Source organism: Erinaceus europaeus, chromosome 4 (assembly GCF_950295315.1).
Source record: "Erinaceus europaeus chromosome 4, mEriEur2.1, whole genome shotgun sequence".
Classification (NCBI taxonomy): Eukaryota; Metazoa; Chordata; class Mammalia; order Eulipotyphla; family Erinaceidae; genus Erinaceus; species Erinaceus europaeus.
This window is the reverse complement of record NC_080165.1, coordinates 26,575,928-26,598,731: the sequence shown is the minus strand read 5'-3', so window position 1 is coordinate 26,598,731 and position 22,804 is coordinate 26,575,928. Positions and strand designations below refer to the sequence as shown.

Genomic DNA, 22,804 nt, shown 5'->3' with positions numbered 1-22,804 from the left:
ATAATAATAATACTAATAATAATAATAATTTGGGGCCAGGCAGTGGCATGCCTGATTAAGTACACACATTACAGTGTCCAAGGAACCCAGGTTCAAGTGCCTGGTCCCAACCTACAGGGATAAATCTTCATGAGTAGTGAAGCAGGGCTGTCTCTCTGTCTCTTTCTCTCTACCTCCCTCTCCCCTCTCAACTTCTCTGCCTCTATCCAATAATATATATATTTTAAAAATAATAATAATGGGAGTCGGGCTGTAGCGCAGCGGGTTAAGCGCAGGTGGCGCTAAGCACAAGGACCGGCATAAGGATCCTGGTTCGAACCCCGGCTCCCCACCTGCAGGGGAGTCACTTCACAGGCGGTGAAGCAGGTCTGCAGGTGTCTATCTTTCTCTCCTCCTCTCTGTCTTCCCCTCCTCTCTCCGTTTCTCTCTGTCCTATCCAACAATGACGACAACAACAATAATAACTACAACAATAAAACAACAAGGGCAACAAAAGGGAATAAATAAATAAAATTTAAAAATATATATTTAAAAATAATAATAATAATAATAACTGGGGCCAGATGGCAACTTACCAGGGAGAGCACAGATGTGACCATCGTGAGGAAGTGGGTTTAAGCCCCTGGTCCTCATCTGCATGGGAGCAGCTTCACAAGCAGTAGGACAGTGGAGCAGGTGTCTCCTCTCTATGTCTCTCTCCATATCTCTCTGTATATCACCTTCTTTCAAAAATATAAAGAAAATTGGCTACTGAGAACAGTGGAATCTAAAGGAACCAAGCCCTAGCTAAGACCCTGGTGGCAAAATAATAGTAATTCTTTTTTGGTTTTTTTCTTTGTTTTTATATTAATAATTCTTATTATTATTAAGATTCAGGGCAGCCATGTGGTAGCATAGCAGGTTAAGTGCACAAGGCATGAAACACAAGGACCAGCATGAGGATCCCTGTTCAAGCCCCTGGTTCCCTACCTGCTAGGGCGGGTCACTTCACGATCAGTGAAGCAGATCTGTAGGTGTCTATCTTTCTCTTCCCCTCTCTGTCTTCCCCTCCTCTCTTGATTTCTCTCTGTCCTATCCAACAAGAACAGCAGTCATGGCAACAAACAACAATAACAATAACATAACAACAACAATAATAACAAGGACAACAAAATAGAGAAAATGGCCCACAGGAACAGTGGATTCGTAGTGCAGGCACTAAGCCACAGTCATAACCCTGGAGGCAGGGGAAAAAAGATTCTGGCCTTCTTCTCAGTGCAGAGCCCTCCACTCTTTGGGCTGCTTTGTTATGATCTGCAGGTGTTTGCTCCTGCAGTTGCTGCTCAGTGCTTTGGCAGCAGAGAACTTTGATCTTCTGTTCTGGGGTATAGGGGCACGTGCCTCACCTGGAGGACCGTGAGCTTGTTAATTTCTTCTCAGTTACTCTGACTCTCTGACAATGTTTAGCCATGTGTTGGAGATCACCTGGCTTAGCAACTCCCCACTCAGTCCCCTAGTTCCACCAGTTCACTGGAGCCACTTCCCAGTCTTTTTTTGTGTGGGAGAAAGATACATGGAAATAGACTGGAGTACTCACTTTTCAGCTCTGGCTTCAGGTGGTCCAGATGAAGATGGAATCTAGGACCTCAGAACCTCAGGCATGGAAGTAATTTTTTAACTTTTTAAAAAATATTTTTTATTTATTTATTTTCCTTTTTTGTTGTCCTAGTTTTTATCATTGGTGTGGCTATTATTATTGCTGCTATTGATATTGTTGCTGGATAGGACAGAGAGAAATGGAGAGAGGAGAGGAAAACAGAGATGGGGAGAGAAAGATGAACAACTACAGACCTACTTCACCACTTGTAAAGTGACCCCCCCCCCCCGCAGGTGGGGAGCTGAGGGCTCAAACCGGGATCCTTAAGCCAGTTCTCAAGTTTTGCACCATGTGCACTTAACCCACACTATGCTACATCCTGACCCTCAGGCATGGAAGTATTTTGCAGAACCATTATGTTATCTCCTCTGCCCTCAACTCTGCCAGCAATGTAGAGCTCGGTGCCTCTTCCCAGGGCAGGCTCCTCCAAGCCCACTGTTATCTACCACCTAGACTTGTTCTCCCGTAGACTCACTTCTTTACAAAAGAATTTATTTCATGAGATATGGGAGAGAGGGAGAAATGAGCTTTTTGGCATGAGCAGTTCTGGGATTTGAACTCAGATCCTTTTTTTATAATCTCTTTTTTAATCTTTATTTAAAAACTATTTACTTGATAGGACCGAGAGAAACGTAGAAGGAAGGGAAATATAAAGGGAGAGAAACAGAAGACACCTGCAGACCTGCCTCACTGTTAGTGAAGCTTTCTCCCTGCACATGGGACCAAGGGCTTGAGCCTGGGTCCTTGTGCATGGTAATATGTGCACTTAATGAGGTGCACCACCACCTGGCCGCTGAACTCAGATCCTCATGCTGCAAGTCCATAGCTCTTCCACTGGGCCACCTCCCTGGCCACAATAAAATCATTTCTGATGTAGACCCAGCTACAAAGCTGCTGACCTTGTCCCAGGAGTCTGGAGAGTGTGTAATCCTCTAAAAATAAATAAACATGTGAGAAACTTGGAAGGGTTCTGGGCATCTTGTCACACCTGCCAGGGGTGTCCTGGGGCTGATCCACAGAGGGGTTCCAGTGTCCTGTATCATCCTGTGCCCAGAAATGGGTCCCTGGGAGCTACTGGTCTGGGTCTAATATCTGGATATGCAGCTTCTCACAGAAACCTAGACTGGCCTCAGGGGCAGGAGGGAGCAAGTTAATTCACTGGGCCGATGCCCTCACCCATCCCAAGGGAGGCAGACCTGCCATCTCTCAGTCCCTTCCTTTCCAGGATTATCTGCTATGGGTTGCAGGTATGCTGGGAGTCCCTTTGGCTCAGGCTGCCTCAGGGTCCTGATGGTTCTAGAATGTTCCACCCCAGATCCTCCATCCCTCTTGTGCCCTCTTTCTCCACAGATACTGGCAAGTGCCTGACTCGGGCCAAGGCCTGGCCCCGGGCCCAGCTGTCCTGCAGTAGGGCAGGAGGTGTGGAGAGCTGCTCCCTCTCATGCCCAGCCCACACCCTCCTCACGCCAGGTAAGCCAGTGTCCTCTGGAGATGGGGATCTTGAAGCCCTGACCTGGGAGTCTGTTCCTCTGCAGACCCTGTTCCTCTCACCACATGAGCTCCATCCTACACGGTCACCACCCCAAAACCACACAGCAGAAGGGAACTAAGCAGGCTCCATCCTGACTCCCCAAGTCCTCCTCTGTGGCCCCCAGGATCTGGGGTACCAGGAAGGAGGGACCCCTCCCCCAGGCCCACCTCACCACCAGCCTCTCCACAGACTCGGAAAACAGCTACAGCCTGAGCTGCGGTGTCCCGGGCCTCCAGGGCAAGACACTGGTGAAACGCAACAGCACCAGCTCGGGCATCAGCCCCAGCTGCTCAGGTAGTCTGGCCTGTCACGTCAGGGACCCTGGGGCCCTGCATCCAGTGTCAAGTTGGGGGAGTGGGTAGGGCACGGCTCGGAAGGGCTTGGGCTGTGGAGGGCGTCACTTGCTGTGGCCACCTGCTTGGCTTGCTGGAAGCCGAGTCACAGCTGACCTAAGGACCCAAACACGCACACAACTCCCTTACCCCCACTTACTGCCCTCCTCCCTCATCTTCTGGGAACCCAGCCTGGCCCATCACTCCCCCGGCAGCTGTGGCAGGAGGGTAGGCCTGTCTTCAGCAGCTTCTCCTGGGCAGTGTGAATTCAGTACCTGTGTGTACAGAGCACTTAGCCTTCCTTAACTCACAAAGGAACCAGTGGTTCTGGGCATCACACTGTGTACGCCTGCCCCCTCCTTCCTTCTGTTTTATCTGTTTAACTCCCCCCTCACTGAAAGCGTGAGTCCCGGGAATGGCTATGAGGAAAGGCGGGTGCCAAGGGTCTGTGGACTTCTTTCCCTTTCCTCCCACCTCCACAGCAGCCCTTCCTGGAATTCTACCCTACCACCCACACTCACCCCTCCTCGGCCTTTGCAGAGGGAAATGAGAGTGGGAGACCCCTCCTAGACTCAGATGCACCCCCCAGCCCCTCGGCAGCCCCTCACACTCAGGCGCTGTACCAGCAGCACCCTCCCCACCTCCCTGCCCACAGGAGAGGCCGCCACCTGGGGGGTCTGGCCTTTCCCCAGGTGCCCCAGCCACCCCTATCCGGCAGAAGGCCCGCTTCAAGATCCGAGATGCCAAGTGCCACCTCCGTCCCCGCAGCCACGAGCCAGCCAAGGAAGCCCTGAGGCAGCTGCTGCTGGGTGAGTGGGCACCCCAGTGCCAACCTCAGAGGGTACCTGGCAGCTGGGAATTCCTCATCCACAGGGCTGGGTCTCCACCACGGTGCCTTAGCCTGGGGTGCCACCTGGCAGCCTGGAGAAATGTGTCCCTCGGGTGGCAAGTTCACACGTGAATGGCCAAGCTGGATCCCATTAGGGGCCATCATTCTTGCTCCCCTTGAGGTTGCATGAGCTCCCCCAGGACGAGAGCTTCCCTCACAGCCTGGCCACATCAAAACAAGAGGAGCATGGGCACCACGCAGCGGGTGTTGTGGAGTGAGGCCAGCCAACAAGTGTGGAGCAGGTTGGGAGAATGCAGAGAGAGGCTGGCAGGAAGGGTCTGGGAAGAAAGCCTTCGTGGCTGTTTCCAAGATTCCAGAACACCTGAGTCCTTTAGGGTACCACAGTTCCAGCTCTCCCCAGGCCTGACCTGGGCTAGAGTCAGACCGGCCAGGACAGCCCAGCTTCACTGAGATCCATGTCCCAGCTGACCAGCAGGCTGTAGGGCAGCCCAACTGCTGGCTTGCAAGACCTCCAGCCAGTCCTGGCCATCTCCAGCCTCAGTTTCCCCCATCTGCAAGCTGGGTTACTAGGCAGTGGGGGACCTGGGCTGATAGGAGTCCATGTGCTGAACGAGGTGGGTGTCTGCTCCCAGTGCTGTGCCACCATTGTCAAAGTGGTTGCCTCCTTATTCAGAAAATTGCCATGTGACCTTCGTGACCCTCAAGTGTGACTCCTCCAAGAAAAGGCGCCGTGGCCGCAAGTCCCCATCCAAGGAGGTCACCCACATCACGGCAGAGTTTGAGGTGGAGACAAAGCTAGAGGAGGCCTCAGGTGGGTGCAGGGTCCCATCATCACTAGCGGGGTCTGCCACCCCAGATAGCCCCTGGGGTGGAAGCTGGCTAGGTGACCAGGATGAAGTGGGGCTTAGTGTCCAGCCCTTATGGCATCTGCCTGGGCCCCAGGATGGCAGAGGTGGCCTGGGGCTATGGGAGGGGTGAGGCTCAGGGGCACAAGGTGACAGCCACAGGGCCTCTGCACACCCCTCCACACTCTGCTCAGGGCCTGCCATCCCCCCAGGCCTGTCTTGACTGGGTGTCTGAGGGGCTTGTGCTTTGCACCAACACATCCCCCCTTGGATGTGACTGGACGTGACTGAGTGTTGAGGTGTTTCATCTGCCCAGCTGGGGGCACTGTGGAAAAAGGGCACAGACCACGCACCCTCTGAGAGGACCTGCCCAGCCCCAGGGAGGCTGATGAGCACACAGACTGCCTGGGCTGGAAGTGACAGAGATGATGAGGCTGACAGCAAAGGGGACACAGAGCTAAGTTCTCTCTTCAGTGAGGGGGTGGGGAGGAAGTCTTCTCAAAGGAGTCACCATTTGGTTTGGGGCTGAGAATCAGCATTCACTGCATGGAAAAGATGGCGGGGCTCAGCCTTCCCACAGAGGGACCAGAATATACACAGGTAGAGGCCCGTTCAGGGAGGTTCAGGAAGCAACGGTCAGGTTGGGGGGTACGTGGGGGGAGGCTAGAGAATGCAGGATCCCAAGGGGGCTGGAGTTCGAAACTAAAGCAGGACATGCTTTGGGGGGAACGGTGGCAGCTTGAAGGGTGTGTGAGCAGCAGAGGGGGATCCCCAGAGACTTGGCTTCCACTCACATCTGAGAGTGACCGGGGACCAACAGACAGCTAAGACTTAGTGTCACGTGTCATGGACACCACCATGGTGCCTCTTCCCAGGCTGCTGTCAGGTCACGCTGAGGGCCACCCTCCCACCCCCCAGCACAGGACCCAGGAGCAGACGCCTGGGTGCTGAGCTCCATGTCTCCCCCTGCAGACACCTGCGAGGCCGACTGCCTGCGGAAACGTGCAGAGCAGAGCCTGCAGGCCGCAGTCAAGACCCTGCGCAAGTCCATCAGCCGGCAGCTCTTCTCTGTCCAGATCGCTGGCACTGACTATGAGGTGGCCCAGAGGCCAGCCCGGATCCCAGAGGACCAGGGGACATGCACTCCTGGCCAGGTGTCACAGGAGGGCAAATGCAGTGAGTCCTGCCCCTGCTTCCCCAGGGGGTCGTAGCTGGCAGGCCTGTGGGGAAGAGACAGATGGAGAGGAAGACAGGCAAGGCCCCACCAGGGGTCCTGAAGAGAAACCTCAATTGGAGTGTGGTTAGAGTCCTCTCAGGAGGAAGACAGGATCTGGGGAGGCCATGGGGAGGAACAGGGTGCTCGTGCTGGAGGTGGGGGGTGTCGCAGGCAGGCTCAAGAGTTTGGGGGCAAGGATGTATTCTGAGTTCTATTTTTGTAAGAGTGAGATAGAGAGGAACAGAGAGGAGAGCAAAGAGAGAATCAGAACCAGGTGGTGGCACACCTGGGAGAGCACACATATTCCCTTCAATGAGGACCCATGTTCGAGACTCCCATCCCCAGCTCCTAGGGGGAAGCTTCATGAGTGGTGAAGCTGTCTCTTTCCCTACTCCCCTTACCCTCTCAATTTCTCTGTCTCAATCCAATTTATTTACTTATAATTTTATTTGTAATGAATGAAAAGTATTTTTAAAAATAAAATTTTAAAGAGAAAGCAAGAGAGAGAGAGAAAGACCCCATGGACTTGCTTTGTCACTCTCATGGGGTGCTAGGGATTGAACCCAGGGCCTCAGACATGCAGGCAGTTTTGTGTCGCTAAACTGCCACCCCAGCCCCCTCCTGTCCTGAGTCTAGGCCAGCATCCTGCCCCTCACCAGGCTTCCTTCTAGCAGAGCAGCTCTCAGCAGTGTCTGGGGGTGGGGAGGGGAGCACCCTGTCTCTAGCAGCCCTATTGTGCTGCTTGTCAGTACTCTATCATCTTCCCTCTTCCTCCCGTCTCCCTCTGAGGGGCCTGTGGATCTGCATTTCTGCAGCTCTATCAGCAGGGACTCAGACTCCTTCTCCACTCATTGGGCTGTAAACTTCACTCCTCAGGTTCAGCTCAGTGCTCTGACAGCACCCAGTGTAGCTGGTGGGTGCCCCGTCCAGTCAGCTCTTCATGCTTTGACTTCCATCATCCTTTCTTTAAAGATGTATATATTTATTTGTGACCAGGGAGATAGCTCAGCAGGCAGGGCACAGGACTTCCATACCTGCTGTTCCCAGTTCAAGCGGCGGCATCCCATGTACTGAAGTGATGCTCTGGCTTCTCTCTTTCTTCCTTTCTCATTCTCTGTCTCTCTCATGTAAGACTCTTTCTGCCTACTTTGTGTGAAATAAAAATCTTTAGAAACTAATGTAAAGCTTGATATATTTATGACCTATGAGAAAATGTGTAGAGAGACAGAAAGTGTCAGAGTAGCACACTGGTACATGTGGTGCTGAAGGGTGGAACCAGAAGCCTCCAGCCTACACGTGGGGCAGTATGGGCCTGGGGTATGGGGCAGAAAGAGCAAAGCAGCTGGTTACAGAGGTCGGGGGCATCACCCCAGGAAGGAATAGTCAGGAGGCAGCAAAGACCAGGGCTAGAAACCCCAGTCTCCCCTGATGGCTGCCAGCTGCCAGCTGGCTTCTGCCCCAGCTGTCTGGGCTGGGCCTGGACTGCCCCTCCCCCTGAGCCACAGGACTGAGGAGTGGCCACCTGTTACACCCCTGCTCCCCTGCTGGCACGGGCCAGTGTCCTCTGCCTCTGCCCACCAGCACCCACTCCCCTGTCTCCACAGCGGCCTGTGGACCTGGCAGCCACTTCAACGGGGAGCTGGGCCAGTGTGTGCCCTGCACACCAGGCACCTACCAGGACATGGAGGGCCAGCTCAGCTGCACACCATGCCCCAGCAGCGACGGGCTGGGCCTGGCCGGTGCCCGCAACGTGTCTGAATGTGGAGGCAAGTTGGAGCCCACCCTGGATTGGGGGAGGGAGGTCCTGTCCCCACAAGGTTTCCAGCACAAAGGCCTGGGAATCTCGTTCTACCACAAAAAGTTCTACCACCCCCACAGCATCCCTTACTTGGGGAGCCCCACAATGGGTCAGCTCTGGAGTGCATCCAGTGCCCTTTCAAACCACACTGTGCTGGGAGCCAGACAGTTGGGTAGAACACACATGTTAATATGCACAGGGACCCAGGTTCAAGCCCTCAGTCCCTATCTGCAAGGGAGGGCGCTTCATGAGTGGTGGAGCAGTACTGCAGATGTCTGTCCCCCCACCCCATGTCTTTCCCTCTTTCTCTCTATCTCTATAGGGAAAAAGAAAAAAAAGGTCACTGGACGTAGTGAACTTGTCATTCAGGCACTTAGGTCCAACAAAAACCTTGGTGGCAAAAAAAAATGCCATGCAATTTGGGAAGAATTTCACAGAGGCAGGAGAGATAGCTCATGGGGTGGAGTGCTTGCACAGTCATGGGCTCAATAAGGTTCAAGCCCTGGCTCCACATGGGAAGCACTAAGGCGACAGAGGGAGCTCTGGTACCTTGGTGTCTCCCCCCTCACTCTCTCTGTCATTCTCTGTCTCTCTATCTGAATGAGCAAATGTTAGCCAGAACAGTAGCACAAGGTCCCATTTCTCTCCCCCTCACCCATCTCTCTCTCTCTCTCTCTTTCCCTCCCTCCCTCTCTCTCTCACACACACACATACACAAAATATGATTGTTTTAATATATTTTTTTCTTTATTGGGGGAATTAATGGTTTACAGTCAACAGTAAAATACAGTAGTTTGTACATATTAATATTTCTCAGTTTTTCACATAACAGTCTAACCCCTCAGGTCCTCCTCTGCCATCCTGTTCCAGGACCTGAACCCTCCCCCCCATCCCAGGGTCTTTTACTTTAATGCAATACACAAAATATGATTTATAAACACAAAGTCACTTAGAGGTAAGCTATACTGGGCGTGCAGTGCACAGCCCCTTACAGTTGGCCAAACTTGCTACAGTCTCTGTGGTGGTGTGTGGAGTGTGCCTTGTGATTGGGTGAGAACTCACCACAGGGCGCTGCAACTGGCCCCACAGCTTGGGGAGCCCACAGTGTGCTTTGTAGAGAACATGCCTACAGACCACCCCCACTTAGGCTGATCTGCGAAATGGGCTCAGAGCCCCCCAACAGCTACCCTTCCTGGGCCAGTGTGGAGCTCACCCAAGAAAATAAGTGGAGATTGGTGGTGGAGGGATGACCTTGGGTCTGGAACCCCTAGACTTCTCGAAGGGGCAGGAGGGTCTCTGCCATGACTGGCTGCCCCGAGGCTCACTGCCCCTCCAGGTGTGTGGGGCCTCTCGGGGGAGGTGACCACTCTTGGCCCAGGCTGAGGGGTTCCCACACCCCATGCACCCCATGCACACATATCTTCTACCTCTGGACTGTCCCCTCCCTGCACCTCAGCCTCATATAAAGACTCAACTGTAACCCCCAGCCCCTCTGAAATTAAAGCCTTCCTGTATCCCCAGGGGCACATATACCCCTCTGCACCCCTTCTTGTGGGGGGAGGGGAGCCAGCACCCACCCCACTCGCAGCCCAGCTTCCACCCTGCCCCACCCTGAGCTGTGCATTTGGTACCTTTCCAAAGGGCACACGGGGATAAAGGGCCCTTCCACCAACCTGAACCCTGACCTCTGACCTCTGACCCCCAGGCCAGTGCTCGCCTGGCTTCTTCTCTGTCGATGGCTTCAGGCCCTGCCAGGGCTGCCCCATGGGCACGTACCAGCCCGAGCCTGGGCGTACCGGCTGCTTCCCCTGCGGAGGGGGGCTTCTCACCAAGTATGAGGGTGCCACCTCCTTCCAAGACTGTGAGGCCAAAGGTAAGCACCCCCCTCCATACCTGGGGGTTCTCTCTGTAGCCCTCGAATCCTCCAGGCCCAGTGTCCAGCAGCCCAGCAGAAGCCTGGTGTCCGGCAGGTGCAGACACTCATGCCAAGTGCTGTGGTCCACACTGGGACAGAGTTGCTGCCAGCTCAGGCTGGGAGGAGAGGGCACAGCAGTGACAACCTGGAGTATGGAGAAGGAGCCAGCTGCCCCTGGGCACAGGGGAGGCTACCAGTTGCCAGGAGGAGGGGGCAGGGAAGAAGGTAAAGATAGCCGGGGTGAGGCCAGAGGGCTCACCCTGCTTCCAGATCCCTAGTCCTCCCCCATGGCAGCCCTGCCCCCTCCACACACTGCCCTGAACCTCAACCCATTTCAGCAAAGGACCTTCGGCCCCACCACCTGCCCTGCTGGTGGCAGACAGCCCCCAACATGCAGATTGTTCTGAGCCCCCTTTCCTCCAGCCAGGCCTCCTCCTTTTGCCACTAACCTAGAAAGAGAACCTGGACTCCCTGTCTCTCTTCCTCTCCTCTCATTTTCCCCCAGAACTCAGTCAGCCCCACTGGCACCCCATCACATGGCCTCGGATCCCCATGTTGCTGGAGCCCATCTCAGCTCTTAGTCTGGACCTCCAGTGCCCCCTTCATGACCAGGGCCCCCCAACTCCAGGCCCCATGTGGCCTCCCCTCCCCCAAGGATACTGAGATGCCATCTCCATGTGCTCACTGCTGAGTGTAAGAGATTCCACCCGTTGTCTTTAAGTCTGCCAGGTGACCCTGTCTATGTCCCCAGCCAGCCTCACCCTCAGCTCTAGGCTCTGCTCTGTCCTGCCAGGTGTCATCATATCTGGGGCATTTCAAACCCCATGTGTCCAAAGGCTACCTCTCCTCTCCTCAAGGTCTCTACCTTGGCGAGGTTCCCGAAGCAACCAGGGCATTATCTACTGGCCCCCATGTTCTCTGACTCCCTGGGCCACACTTCATGGCCCCTCCATTTGGCCACCAGACACCTAGCCGCACACCCTCCCCAGATCCACACTCCACAGGCCTCCCCAGCCCCAGCACCCTCTGCAGAGCTCTACATCATGTGAGGCAGTGGAAATATGGCATCTGACAGATGTGACAGCTGTGAAACCCAGGGTCAGGGGACCTGGGTGGTGACAGGAGTGGGGACAGAGCTCAGGGCAGGAGGGTCCAGGGACACATCTCCACAGCCCCACCCCACAAGTCCCTCTCCACAGTGCACTGCTCCCCCGGCCATCACTACAACACCACCAGCCACCGCTGCGTGCGCTGTCCCCTGGGCACCTACCAGCCTGAGTTTGGCCAGAACCACTGCATCACCTGTCCTGGCAACACCAGCACAGACTTTGACGGCTCTACCAACGTCACACACTGCAAAAGTAGGTGCTCAACCCAGGGTGGCAGGCTGGGGCACTTCGAGGGGGTGAGGCGGGTCGTGGGGGGCAGGCAGGGCATGGATAGTGATGTCTCCCTAGTCTGTCATGTTGGCTCTCTCAGGGGAACCGCAGATCCCCCATGCCCATCCAGAGTCTGAGGGCAAGGTGGGTGCAGCCCAGTCAGACCCACTCAGCTGAGTGACTTGGTTATACTACCTGCCTCCGCCCATCTGCTGGCCAGGAACACCTGTCCTCTGGTCTGGAGCAGCCCCTGCTCAGGGCACAAGGCCACACACCAGGACAAGAGCACAGGTTTGGGGTGGCAGCTGCCAAGGTCTGGCCCAGCAGCTCTGAAGGCACAACCAATCAGACTGAACCCACCAGCCTGAGTAGGAGGCTACGTGTGAGACTGTGGATGGCCAAGCAGATCATAGAAGTTTCATCAGCATGCAGGACACCCAGCTCTGAGTGAGACAGTGCAGGAAGAGAGACTGCCCAGCCCCTCCCTATGCAAGTCATCCAGGCACAGTACGGAGAGCGGCTTTGCTGGAGAGGGCGTCCATCCACCTTGCAGAGCCCTTGGAGGCACATGCTCTGGCTGTTATCCTCTTCTTGATCACCTGCCATCAGTCAGTCACCACCTTCCTGGGTTGTGGCTCACAGGTGGAAGAGGAAAGGCCATCATGTGGTGATGTCACTCTGATGATGGACTCTGTCCCTGCTGCCCAGGGCTGTCTCCAGTGACATGTGACCTCCTGAGGCAGAAGAGCCAGAGGGATAACAGAGCTGGGCAGAGGCAGGGTTTTTAAAAGTCCTGACAAGTAAAGGCAAGGAGTCAGAATCAAGGAGGGACAGCCCAGGAGGTGGCACAATGGGTGAAGAGTTGGACTTCCAAGCATAAGGTCCTGAATTTGATCCCCAGAATCATATATGCCAGAGGGGTGCTCTGGTTCTTGTTCTCTCTCTCTCTCTCTTGCTTTTTCTCTCCCTTCTTCCCTCCCTCTCTCCTTCTCCCCCTTCATAAATAATCCTTAAAAAGGAAAAAAGTGGGAGTCGGGCGGTAGCACAGCAGGCTAAGCGCACGCGGCGCAAAGCACAAGGACCGGCATCCAGTTCGATCCCCCGGTTCCCCACCTGCAGGGGAGTTGCTTCACAAGCAGTGAAGCAGGTCTGCAGGTGTCTGTCTTTCTCTCCCCCTCTCTGTCTTCCCCTCCTCTCTCCATTTCTCTCTGTCCTATCCAACAACGACAACATCAGCAATAATAACTACAACAATAAAACAACAAGGGCAACAAGAAGAAATAAATAAATATTTTTTTAAAAAAAGGAAAAGTAAGGAAGGCAGTGTCTGGAATGATAAAGTATGCACGGAATGTTTTCCAGAACTTTCCAGGTAGAGATGCGATTCTCTATGCAGAAGATGAGTTAATTAACAAATGTAAGGCTAGGAGAGTTTTTCCTCATAAAAGCATCAGCTTGGCCTCTCCCAGGACATCTGGCTTAGCTGAGAAAGATGAGACAGTGTCTCTCCCTGGAAGTGTCCATGCTTGTCTCTTTGCCCCCTGCCACCTGGAGCACCCAGGCACTAGAGAATGCTGGGAGATGAAGGGCCAGAGGAGCTAGTGGAAAGAAATAAGAAGCTGGGGTTCACCTGGCTGTCACAGTCCTGCTGCTTGGCTGAGCTCCAGGGAAGTGAGGGGGCCAACCGCAGGCGGACAGCCTATGAGGGCCCAGCTGTAATTCAGGAAGACAGCCACGATGCCCTGTCAGAGGGAACTGCCCAGCTGGGCACTGCATGAATGCAGCTCAGAGGGCTTCCTGAGGACCAACTCAAGACCTGGCTGGGGGCAGGAGTCAAGTGGAGCACACAGGCACCCCTCCAGCCTGCTGATGGGCTCACGGCCTCCTGCCCACAGACCAGCACTGCGGCGGTGAGCTGGGAGACTACACAGGCTACATCGAGTCCCCCAACTACCCAGGCGACTACCCTGCCAACGCCGAGTGTGTGTGGCACATCTCCCCACCCCCCAAGCGCAGGATCCTCATCGTGGTCCCCGAGATCTTCTTGCCCATCGAGGATGAGTGTGGTGATGTCCTGGTCATGAGGAAGAGCGGTACGTGCTGGTCTCGGGGTGGAGGAGGACCACAAGTGGTCTGGATCACAGTTCACACCTCGCTACTCATGCAGACCACACAAACACACTTCATATGCTACAAACACACACCTACATACCACGTACCCCAGACACACCAAATACCACACAGACATAAACACTCCATTCACACACCCCACCTGCCACACATACTGCACATATATGGGATTGTCAGAAAAGTCATGACAGGGATGAACACAGTACCACGCGCAAGGACCCTGGTTCAAGCCCCTGCTCCCCACCTGCAAGTTTACGGGTCTCTTTCTCCTCCTCTATCTTCCTCTCCTCTCTTAATTTCTCTCTGTGTCCTGTCAAATAAAATGGGGGCTGTGGAAATGGCCACTGGGAGTGGTGGATTCCTCGTTTCAGCACAGAGCTCCCAGCTATAACTCTAGTGGCAGTAGAAAATAATAATAATAGGGAGTCTGGCAGTAGCGCAGTGGGTTGAGTGCACGTGGTGCAAAGCGCAAGGCCAAGCATAAGGATCCTGGTTCAAGCCCCCAGCTCCCCACCTGCAGGGGGGTCACTTCACAAGTAGTTAAGCAGGTCTGCAGGTGTCTATATTTCTCTCCCCCTCTGCCTTCCCCTCCTCTCTCCATTTCTCTCTGTCCTATCTAACAATGACAACATCAATAACAACAACAAAAACAATAAGGGCAACAAAAGGGAATAAATAAATATTTTTAAAAAGAAAATAAAAAATAAATAATAATGATAATAATGAAGGATTAGGTAGACAGCATGATGGTACTGCAAAAGGCTTTTATACTTGAGGTTCCATGGTCCCAGGTTCAATCCCCAGCACCACCATCAGCCAGAGCTGAGCAGGACTCTAGCATCTCTCTCTCTCTCTCTCTCTCTCTCTTTCTTTCTGTATCTCATTAAAATAAAATAAACAATGGTGAGGTAGATAATGGTTATGCAAAGAGACTCTCATACCTGATGCCCCAAGGTCCCAGATTCAATCCCCCACACCACCATAAGCCAGAGCTGAACAGTGCTCTGGTAAATGAAATATTATATTTTTTAAAAAAGTAAAATCATGACTTTTTTCTGTTTGCCTATGAAAAAATTCATCATGAATTTTCCAACAACCTAATATATCATACATACCAAATACACACACACCACATGCCACACATATACACAAACTGGAACATATTCCACAAACTGGAAGGCTGAAGGATGGAAGATTACGTTGCCAGAGCTCATCCAGGAAGCAGCAGGGAAGCTCTAGTTCTGTAGTATCCTTTTCTCTCTCACTGCATCTCTCCCTCTGTCACTCTCTCTAAATGAAAAAAGTTATTCCTCAGGTGGTAAAGTTGCACATGCACTAAGCTCCATTCTGCCAAAAGTAAAAAAATTAATAAATAAAGCTCTGACAACCTCCAGAGAACTTAGCATGTGCCCTTAACTTGAGAATCAGGACCAGATGAGGGTTGGTCTTGGCTCTGACCACACACTTGTCTGTCATCTCCACTGTCCCTCTGTGTCCTCATGAAGTGACCTCTCAGAGCCAGGTGGTGATGCACCTGGTTAAGTGCACATATTACTATTCACAAGGACCCAGGTTCAAGCCCCTGGTCCCCACCTGCAGGGGGAAAGCTTCAGGAGCAGAGAAGCAGTGCGTCAGGTGTCTCTCAGACTCTCTCTCCTTCCCTACCTCCCCCTCCCTCTCAGTTTTTCTCTGTTCTATCAAATAAAATAAAGTTTTAAAAATATTGAGAGCAAGAGAAGTGGCCTCTTTAAGTCCCTCCATCCCTTTGGGTTCATCAGCCTCTAGGGGCTCCTGGTGAGGCAGCGAGGGATAGGCAGGGGGCCCCCAAGTTCCTCCCCTGGATCTTGATTGAACAGTGCCAGGCTGGGGGCCCACCCTGCCACTGCAGGGCCATGGTAGCAACAGGCAGGCGCAAATCTGGGCGGGAGCTGGGGTAACAAAGGACCAGGAAGACACAGACACACCCACCCACAGGGCCTCAAAGCCTGAAGCATGGAGGGGTCTGCTCTGCCCCGAGGCCCTGCTTAGTCACCTGCACACACCACACCCTCTGTGGACCCAGAGCAGGGCTGAGGCTGGAAGGGCAGGGCAGCTGCCCAGGTCCCAAGGGCAGACAGAGCCAGCCCCCTGCACCCTTGTATTCTCCCCCTACTGCCCACGCATGGGGCTGGCTCTGGGAGGCAGAGCAACGCCTCTCCTCTCAGGAAAGCTTTCCAAGCTGCAGGAGCCAGCAGCTCAGCCTCGCTCATCTGCTCCCAAGGAAGAAGAACTCCCCAATCCCACCTTTTACCCATCCCTGGGCTTGTCCTTGAGACCTACTCTCTGGGAGCAGCTGGCTGGAAGGGACAAGGACAGCCTGCTGGAGGGACTCAGAAAGGTCGGGCAGTGGCACGCACACCTAGTTAAGTGCACATAGTACATAGGACCCACTCAAGGTCTTGGGTTCAAGTCCCCACTTCCCACCGGCAACAGGGACACTTTATGAGCAGTGAAGCAGTCTGCAGGTATCTGTCTACCCCCTCCTTTCTCAATTTCTCTTTCCTATCAAATCAAATAAAAGATAACAAAAAATAAATTAGACGAGGGAAGAATGGCCACTAATGGTGGATTTGTAGTGCCAGCACTGAGCCCCAGCAATAACCTTGGAGGCAAAAAGGAGAGAGAGAAGGGGGGGTACTGAGAGAAGAGTCCACCGAGCAGAGCAAGGAGCATAGTAGCTTGGGGCTAGAGCAGTCAGGAAGGCTTCCTGAAGGAGTGGACACCAAAACCAGTATCAGCAGGTCAAACAGAAACTGGGTTATTGATGGGGAAGGACATTTGAGGCAGAGAGAGCAGAAGGAAAGCAAACTTAATTGCTGAGGTGTCCTGAGGAGATAGTCAGGGCAGGTGGGGACAGTGGCTCTGTGGGCAGCTCTGCCTGGCATGCCTCCCACAGCTTCGCCCACGTCCATCACCACCTACGAGACCTGCCAGACCTACGAGAGGCCCATTGCCTTCACCTCCCGCTCCCGCAAGCTCTGGATCCAGTTCAAATCGAACGAGGGTAACAGCGGCAAAGGCTTCCAGGTGCCGTATGTCACCTATGACGGTACGTAAGTGTGTCCAGGCCAGACCGGCCTTGAGGAGACAGAGACCAGCCACACAGCCTGTCTCCCTGAGCCCCAGTCTGGGGCGGGGCATGTGCAGAGAGGCATGTACTGCCCAAGTAAGGTTATGAGGGTTGAATAGGAGTTTCCTAGGTAGCAAAGCCTCAAGAAGAACTTGGGTGGAAGATGAAAAAGCAGAGCAGCCTGTGGAGCCTGAGGCTGGAGCAGGGGAGGCAGGGGAAGGCAGGTACTACCCCTCTTCACCTCCTCTCCCCTCCCCCTTCCCTCCTTTGTGGCTGAGCAGAGGACTACCAGCAGCTCATAGAGGACATCGTGCGTGATGGGCGGCTCTACGCCTCAGAGAACCACCAGGAGATTCTGAAAGTGAGTTTGGGTCTCTGAAGCAGGTAGCCTGCAATGAGGGGGCCAGTCCTGTCCCCAGCCCCCTGAAAATGACAGGAAGAGGGCAGCAATAGGAAAGAAGATGTGTGTGGGGGGGGGTCCCTCAGGGTGGGGATCTGAGCATCTGCCTTCTTAAACCAGGTGACTAGAGACCAACTTTCAGTGGAGTCTTGCTAGGAACTGGTGATAGATCCCAGGTAGTGTCCTGACTGGCAACCAACCTCACTTTTTCTCCTCTGTTCAATAGGGTGTCTCTTAGAACCAGTGGCAGCCAGAGGCCCCTTGGTCCTGTGCACAGCTCTGCAAAGCAGGGCCAGCTGCTCACAGAGGGGTCCCTGAGTCTCACCATGAGAGGGTGCCTCAGGGAACCCACCTATGTTGCATTGTCATGGCTGATGGCACAGGATCCCAAAGATTAATTCAGAGAGACACAAGTTCTGTGAGGCCTGAAGGTGTCTCTGCTGAACTTGACCCCCCAAGGGAGGGGGAACAAACAGTGGAGCTCCCACTTAAGGGCCATCACAAACTCCAATGTACTAAGAGCCTGATTCAGCAGGAAGTAAAGCAGTGGGGAATTTGGGTAAATACCTTTAATTTTTTATTTTTTAATTGACTAGGACAGAGAAAAATTGAAAGGGAGAGGGGGAGACAGGGAGAAAGAGAGACGCCTGAAGACCTACTTCACTATTTGTGAAGCATCCCTCCTATAGAGGATCAAACCCGGGTCCTTGCACATGGTAACGTGCGCCTAACCGGGTGTGCAATCACCCAGGTCTGGGTAAACCGCTTTAGGATTCAGGAAGCAGAAATAAAATCTCCAAACATCCCAGCTCTAAGCCTAGCATCTAAACGGCCACTTCCTTTGCAAGTTACTTCCTCTCAACAGCCATATAGGAGTCAACCTACCCAGGGGCCTTTGTGTCCTGAATGCTTTTGCATGGTGACTCTTTGATGTTTGAGGAGCCTACAGATAACTTTACTGGGAACAGAGTCCTCCAGGTGCTGGGCTATTAAGTATGTATTAAGTATACATCAAGTCTGAAGTCATCAGATACGTAGTTGAAATATGCTGCCACAAACTAGGCTCTGAAGGGGGCTCAAACCCAGTGCAGCCCTGGGCAGATGGGACCCTCAGATTGGGAGCAGAGAGTGGCACACAGCAGGCATGAACGGCCTGGGCAGTCTGCCTGTCCCCCCACACCAGCTGGCACTGTGGGGTCCCCACAACCCCTCGTGAGACTGTGCCTCTTCCCGAGAAGCAGAAGTGGCTTCCACGTGCACACAGTACATGCCTGGGAGTCCACTGTCTTGTCTCTGTTGCTACTACCCCAGCTTGAGGACTGGAAGCTGAGGGCTGGCCAGCTCCGCATCTCCCTTGTTGGGCACCAGGTGTTGTCTTAGCCTCTTCACCTGGCCATTCCCCACTCTGTCCCCCGTTCCTGCTGCCCGCCCTGACTTCAGTGCCCCTCCCCAGACTGACCTCAGTTCCCCGGGACCTCCCCTTGCAGGACAAGAAGCTGATCAAGGCCCTGTTTGATGTGCTGGCCCACCCCCAGAACTACTTCAAGTACACGGCCCAGGAGTCCAAGGAGATGTTCCCACGCTCCTTCATCAAGCTGCTACGTTCCAAGGTGTCCCGGTTCCTGCGGCCCTACAAATAATGTTGGCAGACCTGGCCGGGCACACAGAGGTGGGCCAGCCGCCCTCCACCCTGCAGGCTGAAGGGGCCCCCAGGGCCTCCGAGCCACCCAGGGAAATCACTGCGCTGTCTGGGCAGCCCTTGGGAGGCCATGCCAAGTGGAGACCCCAGCCCAGCTCCTATCACACCTGGGAAGACACTGCTCGAGAAGCCTCCTTCCTTTCCTCCATCTCCCCAGCGTGCCCTCTGGGGCCGCCTGGCCTGGCAGAATGTGCACTCTGAGGTGGCAGAGAAAGCAATTGTGGCTCCGGCATCTCATGGAGGCCACAGGGGCAGAAGCTGAGATGGGCAGCCAGGCGGCCAGGAGGGTGTTTGAGCGCCACAGGGACCTGGGGGTGTCCTCACCCTCTGACTCCTCTGGCCATAGGCCTGAGCTCTGAGGACTCTGTGACAGGACCGAGGAGAGCTGCTAGGGGGGGAGCTCACAGAGGTGTGCCTTCCCTGCTGAAGCAGCTGAGTGCTCTGTGTATATACAATATAAATATAAATATATATACTTCTATCTGTGGGTACTTAAGGCAAACTCTATGGAGTGACTGTACACAGTCATCACAGGCCCAGCTGATCAAATCCTCCCTCCGTCCCTCACCTCCCAGCCTCTGCTTGCTCTGAGGCATGGGGCCAGGCAGGACTGGGCAGAAGAGAGCTGATCTCAGCCACACTTTGGAAGCCATGCCAGGGAACAGGGCAGACGTCTTGCTGGAGCTCTGCCTTGTAGTGGAACGCGGTGGAAGGCAGGTTCCCCTCGGATCCTTCCCGGGCGTGCAGACACCACCAGTCAATGGCAGAAGGGGACTGTGTCCAGCCTGACTCAGGCAGTGACCTTGAGTTTCAAGTGTGTGTCATTCTACCAGGAAGCAAGACCTCCCGCACACGGGCACCCACTACACCTGTCCAGGGTTCCCAGACCCAGGGCAGTGTGCACTCTGCTGCACTGTGCTGAGCCTCACTTTAAAACAAGAAAGTCTGCAGTCTAAGCACAGAGCCACACGGACCTGCCAACCTCTGGCCAATCACAGGAAGTGTCCTTCCTTAGAGTGAACTGTACCATGCCAAGGACTGCAGGAGGACCTTGAAATGGACTTGGGTTGTTTCCTCCCACTTACCCACTCCCCCGTGTGACCCCCAAAAGCAACCTGCAGAGAACTGGGATGCTGGGTGCAGCGGGGAAAGTGGCTGGAGATTCAGGCCTGGTGACCAGGCAGGGTGGGATGGAAAAGGGCTTGGCAATCAGGAATTGCTTGCTGTCCCCATCCAGTCCCTGGCTGGACTGGCCGTGCCACCAGTGCTTCTCTGCCAAGTCTGGAGCAGTCGGTAGTGAGGGTACTGCCCCTGGTGGGAGGGTCAGGTGGTGTCAGCAAGGGGTCCTGCAGGGCTACACCCAGAAATCAGCTGTGTGCTCCATAACGAGGCCCAGCGTGGGCACTGAAGGAAGGATGGAAGGAGACAGGAAAGGGCCTTCAGCTCTCTAGGCACTTCCTGCTGCTCCTCTGGGTGGTTTCTAGAGGGTGCCATCTCTGTGCCCATGAGTCCCCTACCTTGGAGCTTCTGAGCCCACCCCATGTCCCTGGGCAGAGCTACTTCTGTGGGGGTCCCTCCCTCTTCACAAGTACCAAGTAGTCAGCAGCCAATCCTTCACCATGCATCCCCACCCCCACCGACCCCTATAAACCCACATCGTCTGAGATTTCAGTGTCCTAGTTCAATCCACAGTCCTGCACTGCAGAACTTGGGATCCCAATTATAAACCTAAAGCCACGCCCCATCCTCAGGCTCTAGTGGTCCTGAGAGACCTTCCTGAGCAAGTCTGCTTCTCCCTGATTCCATGTTGCTGAGGCCAGGGACAGCTTACAGGCAAGGCACAGGTGGCAAGGGCTGGCCAGGTAGGGCAGGTTCCAAGAGGATACCTGAAGCAGGAGAGACGTCAAGGTTGGGCTATCCTGTGCTGCCCGAAGGGAACAAGAGAGACAGCAGGGGCTGCGCCAGGAGCCGGGACATCCCATGCCCAGCGACAGCCTTGAGCAGAGTCCGCGTGTGCCTCGGGAACTGGGTCCTCAGCTCTGAGCTCCTAGGAGCCCTGAGAAGGGCAGTGGAAGAGCCAGCTCCTGGGAGCAAAAGCTTGTCCTCTGGCCGGGACTGGGAGCTGCTGCCAGGGATGGAGGCTGACAAGCCAAAGTGTGGTGCTGCGTTGGCAGCCTGGGACACCGGGACACTCTGCAGAGGTGGTAGTAGGGGAACCAGGCAGCCCCATGTCATAAGGCCACAGTCTCTGGGGACAGGGACCAGGAATGCTGGGTCTGGAAGAAACCCCTGGAGGCCACCCCCCCCAACCCCCACTCCTCCTTGCATATTCTGCTCCCCTAAGCCCTAGGAAAGGAATGACTGTCCCAAGGGGTGGTGGCCTCCCAGCAATCTCTGAGCAAGTGCCAAGGTCACCTGCAGTGATGCCTCACCTGCTTCCCCTATTAGGCTCCCCACCATTACCCTCCACCTGGCTCAGGTCTTGAGAGCTTGGTTCTGTGCAGGCCTTGAACTGCCTCTGGGCTCTCCCATGGTCTCCCTGAACCCCCCCAAGTTAAATTAGCCAGTGGTGAGCCACAGGGTAGTCTTTCCAGCTCCTCCTCCAGTGGGCCATCAGTGGCCAGATTAAACAACTAAACAAGGACCAGGATGGGAACAAGGTCAGTGACTGAGCAAAGGGCATGCACACCCAAGGCCCAGGTGCAAACCCAGGCCCCACATATGCTGGAGATAAGCAGTGCTCGGCACGGCTCTCTCTCTCTCTCTCTCTCTCTCTCTCTCTCTCCCCCTCTCTCATAAAAGGAAATAATTTTTTTTCCTCCAGAGTTATTGTTGAAACTCAGTACCTATAGGCTTCAGTGGTCTTTCCCCCTCCCTTTTTTTCTTTCTTTCTGAGAGTAAGAAACAGAGACATATAGGAAGTAGCAGGGACACCAACAGCACTGCTCCACTGCTCCTAACGCCACCCACTGCAGGTGAGGACAGAGGACTTGGATCCTCACGCATGGGCATGAGTGAGCTCTACTGGGTGTGCCACTAACCAGCCTCAATTTTTTTTTTTTTTGACACCAGGGTCCTCACCAGGGCCTGCTGCCTGCATGACAAATCCACCACTCCAAACAGCTTTTTTTTTTCCTTTTATTTGATAGGACAGAGGAAAATTGAGAGGGGAGGGGACATAGAAAAGGAGAAAGAGGTGCTGAATGGTGGTACACCTGGCTGGCTGTGCATGTTATAATACATAAGGACCTAGGTTTCAGCCCCTGGTCCCCACCTGTATCAGGAAAGCTTTGTGAGTGGTGAAGCACTACCGCATGTGTCTCTCTGTCTCTCTCCCTATTTCCCCCTCTCCTTTTCATTTCTGATGGTCTCTATACAATAAATAAAGATAATAAAATTTAAAGGGAGAGAAAGAGAAATATAGACATACTTCCATTTGTGAAACTTGCTCCTGCAGGTGGGAACCAGGGACTGGACCCGGGGTCCTTGCACATGGCAATGTGTGTGTGTGTGTGTGTGTGTGTGTGTGTGTGTGTGTGTGTGTGTGTTTGTGTGTGTGTGTGTGTAACTGAGTGTGCCACCACTTGACCCCAGTGAGTAATCATTTTTATTTAGTTATTTATTTATTTACTATTGGATAGAGACAGAGAGAAACAGAGGGGAGGAGAGAGAAAGAGAGAGACCTGCAGACCTGCTTCACCACTTGTGAAGCTTCCCCCCTGCAGGTGGGGAACAGGGGCTTGAACCTGGGGCTTTGTGTATTGTAACATGTGCTCTCAACCAGGTGTACCATCACCAGTCCCCCCAATAAATAATCTTTAAAAAAAATAATAAACAGGGGCTGGGCAGTAAGGCAGCGGGTTAAGCACACATGGCACAAAGCTCAAGGACCAGCGTAAGGATCCCAGTTTGAGCCTACAGCTCCCCATCTGCAGGGGGGTCACTTCACAGGCAGTGAAGCAGG

At 54.1% G+C, this 22,804-nt stretch overlaps 1 protein-coding gene across 2 annotated transcripts in view; it reads left to right on the top strand.

Annotated features, from left to right (window-relative positions):
* The window catches only part of SCUBE1 (signal peptide, CUB domain and EGF like domain containing 1), a 114,146-nt gene extending 91,887 nt beyond the window's left edge, over positions 1-22,259 (top strand). Inside the window, exons 12-23 of one of the 2 annotated variants that reach the window (XM_016188318.2) lie at positions 2,987-3,106; positions 3,357-3,461; positions 4,192-4,308; positions 5,023-5,160; positions 6,167-6,370; positions 8,015-8,176; positions 9,914-10,081; positions 11,323-11,484; positions 13,398-13,595; positions 16,568-16,720; positions 17,023-17,102; positions 18,629-22,259. In XM_016188318.2, coding sequence (XP_016043804.1) covers positions 2,987-3,106; positions 3,357-3,461; positions 4,192-4,308; positions 5,023-5,160; positions 6,167-6,370; positions 8,015-8,176; positions 9,914-10,081; positions 11,323-11,484; positions 13,398-13,595; positions 16,568-16,720; positions 17,023-17,102; positions 18,629-18,781 — 1,760 coding nt within the window. In that variant the 3' untranslated portion in view covers positions 18,782-22,259. The remainder of the gene's footprint in view (positions 1-2,986; positions 3,107-3,356; positions 3,462-4,191; positions 4,309-5,022; positions 5,161-6,166; positions 6,371-8,014; positions 8,177-9,913; positions 10,082-11,322; positions 11,485-13,397; positions 13,596-16,567; positions 16,721-17,022; positions 17,103-18,628) is intronic. The other variant, XM_007523451.3, reaches the window with a different exon arrangement.
* The last annotated feature ends 545 nt before the right edge of the window (positions 22,260-22,804 follow it).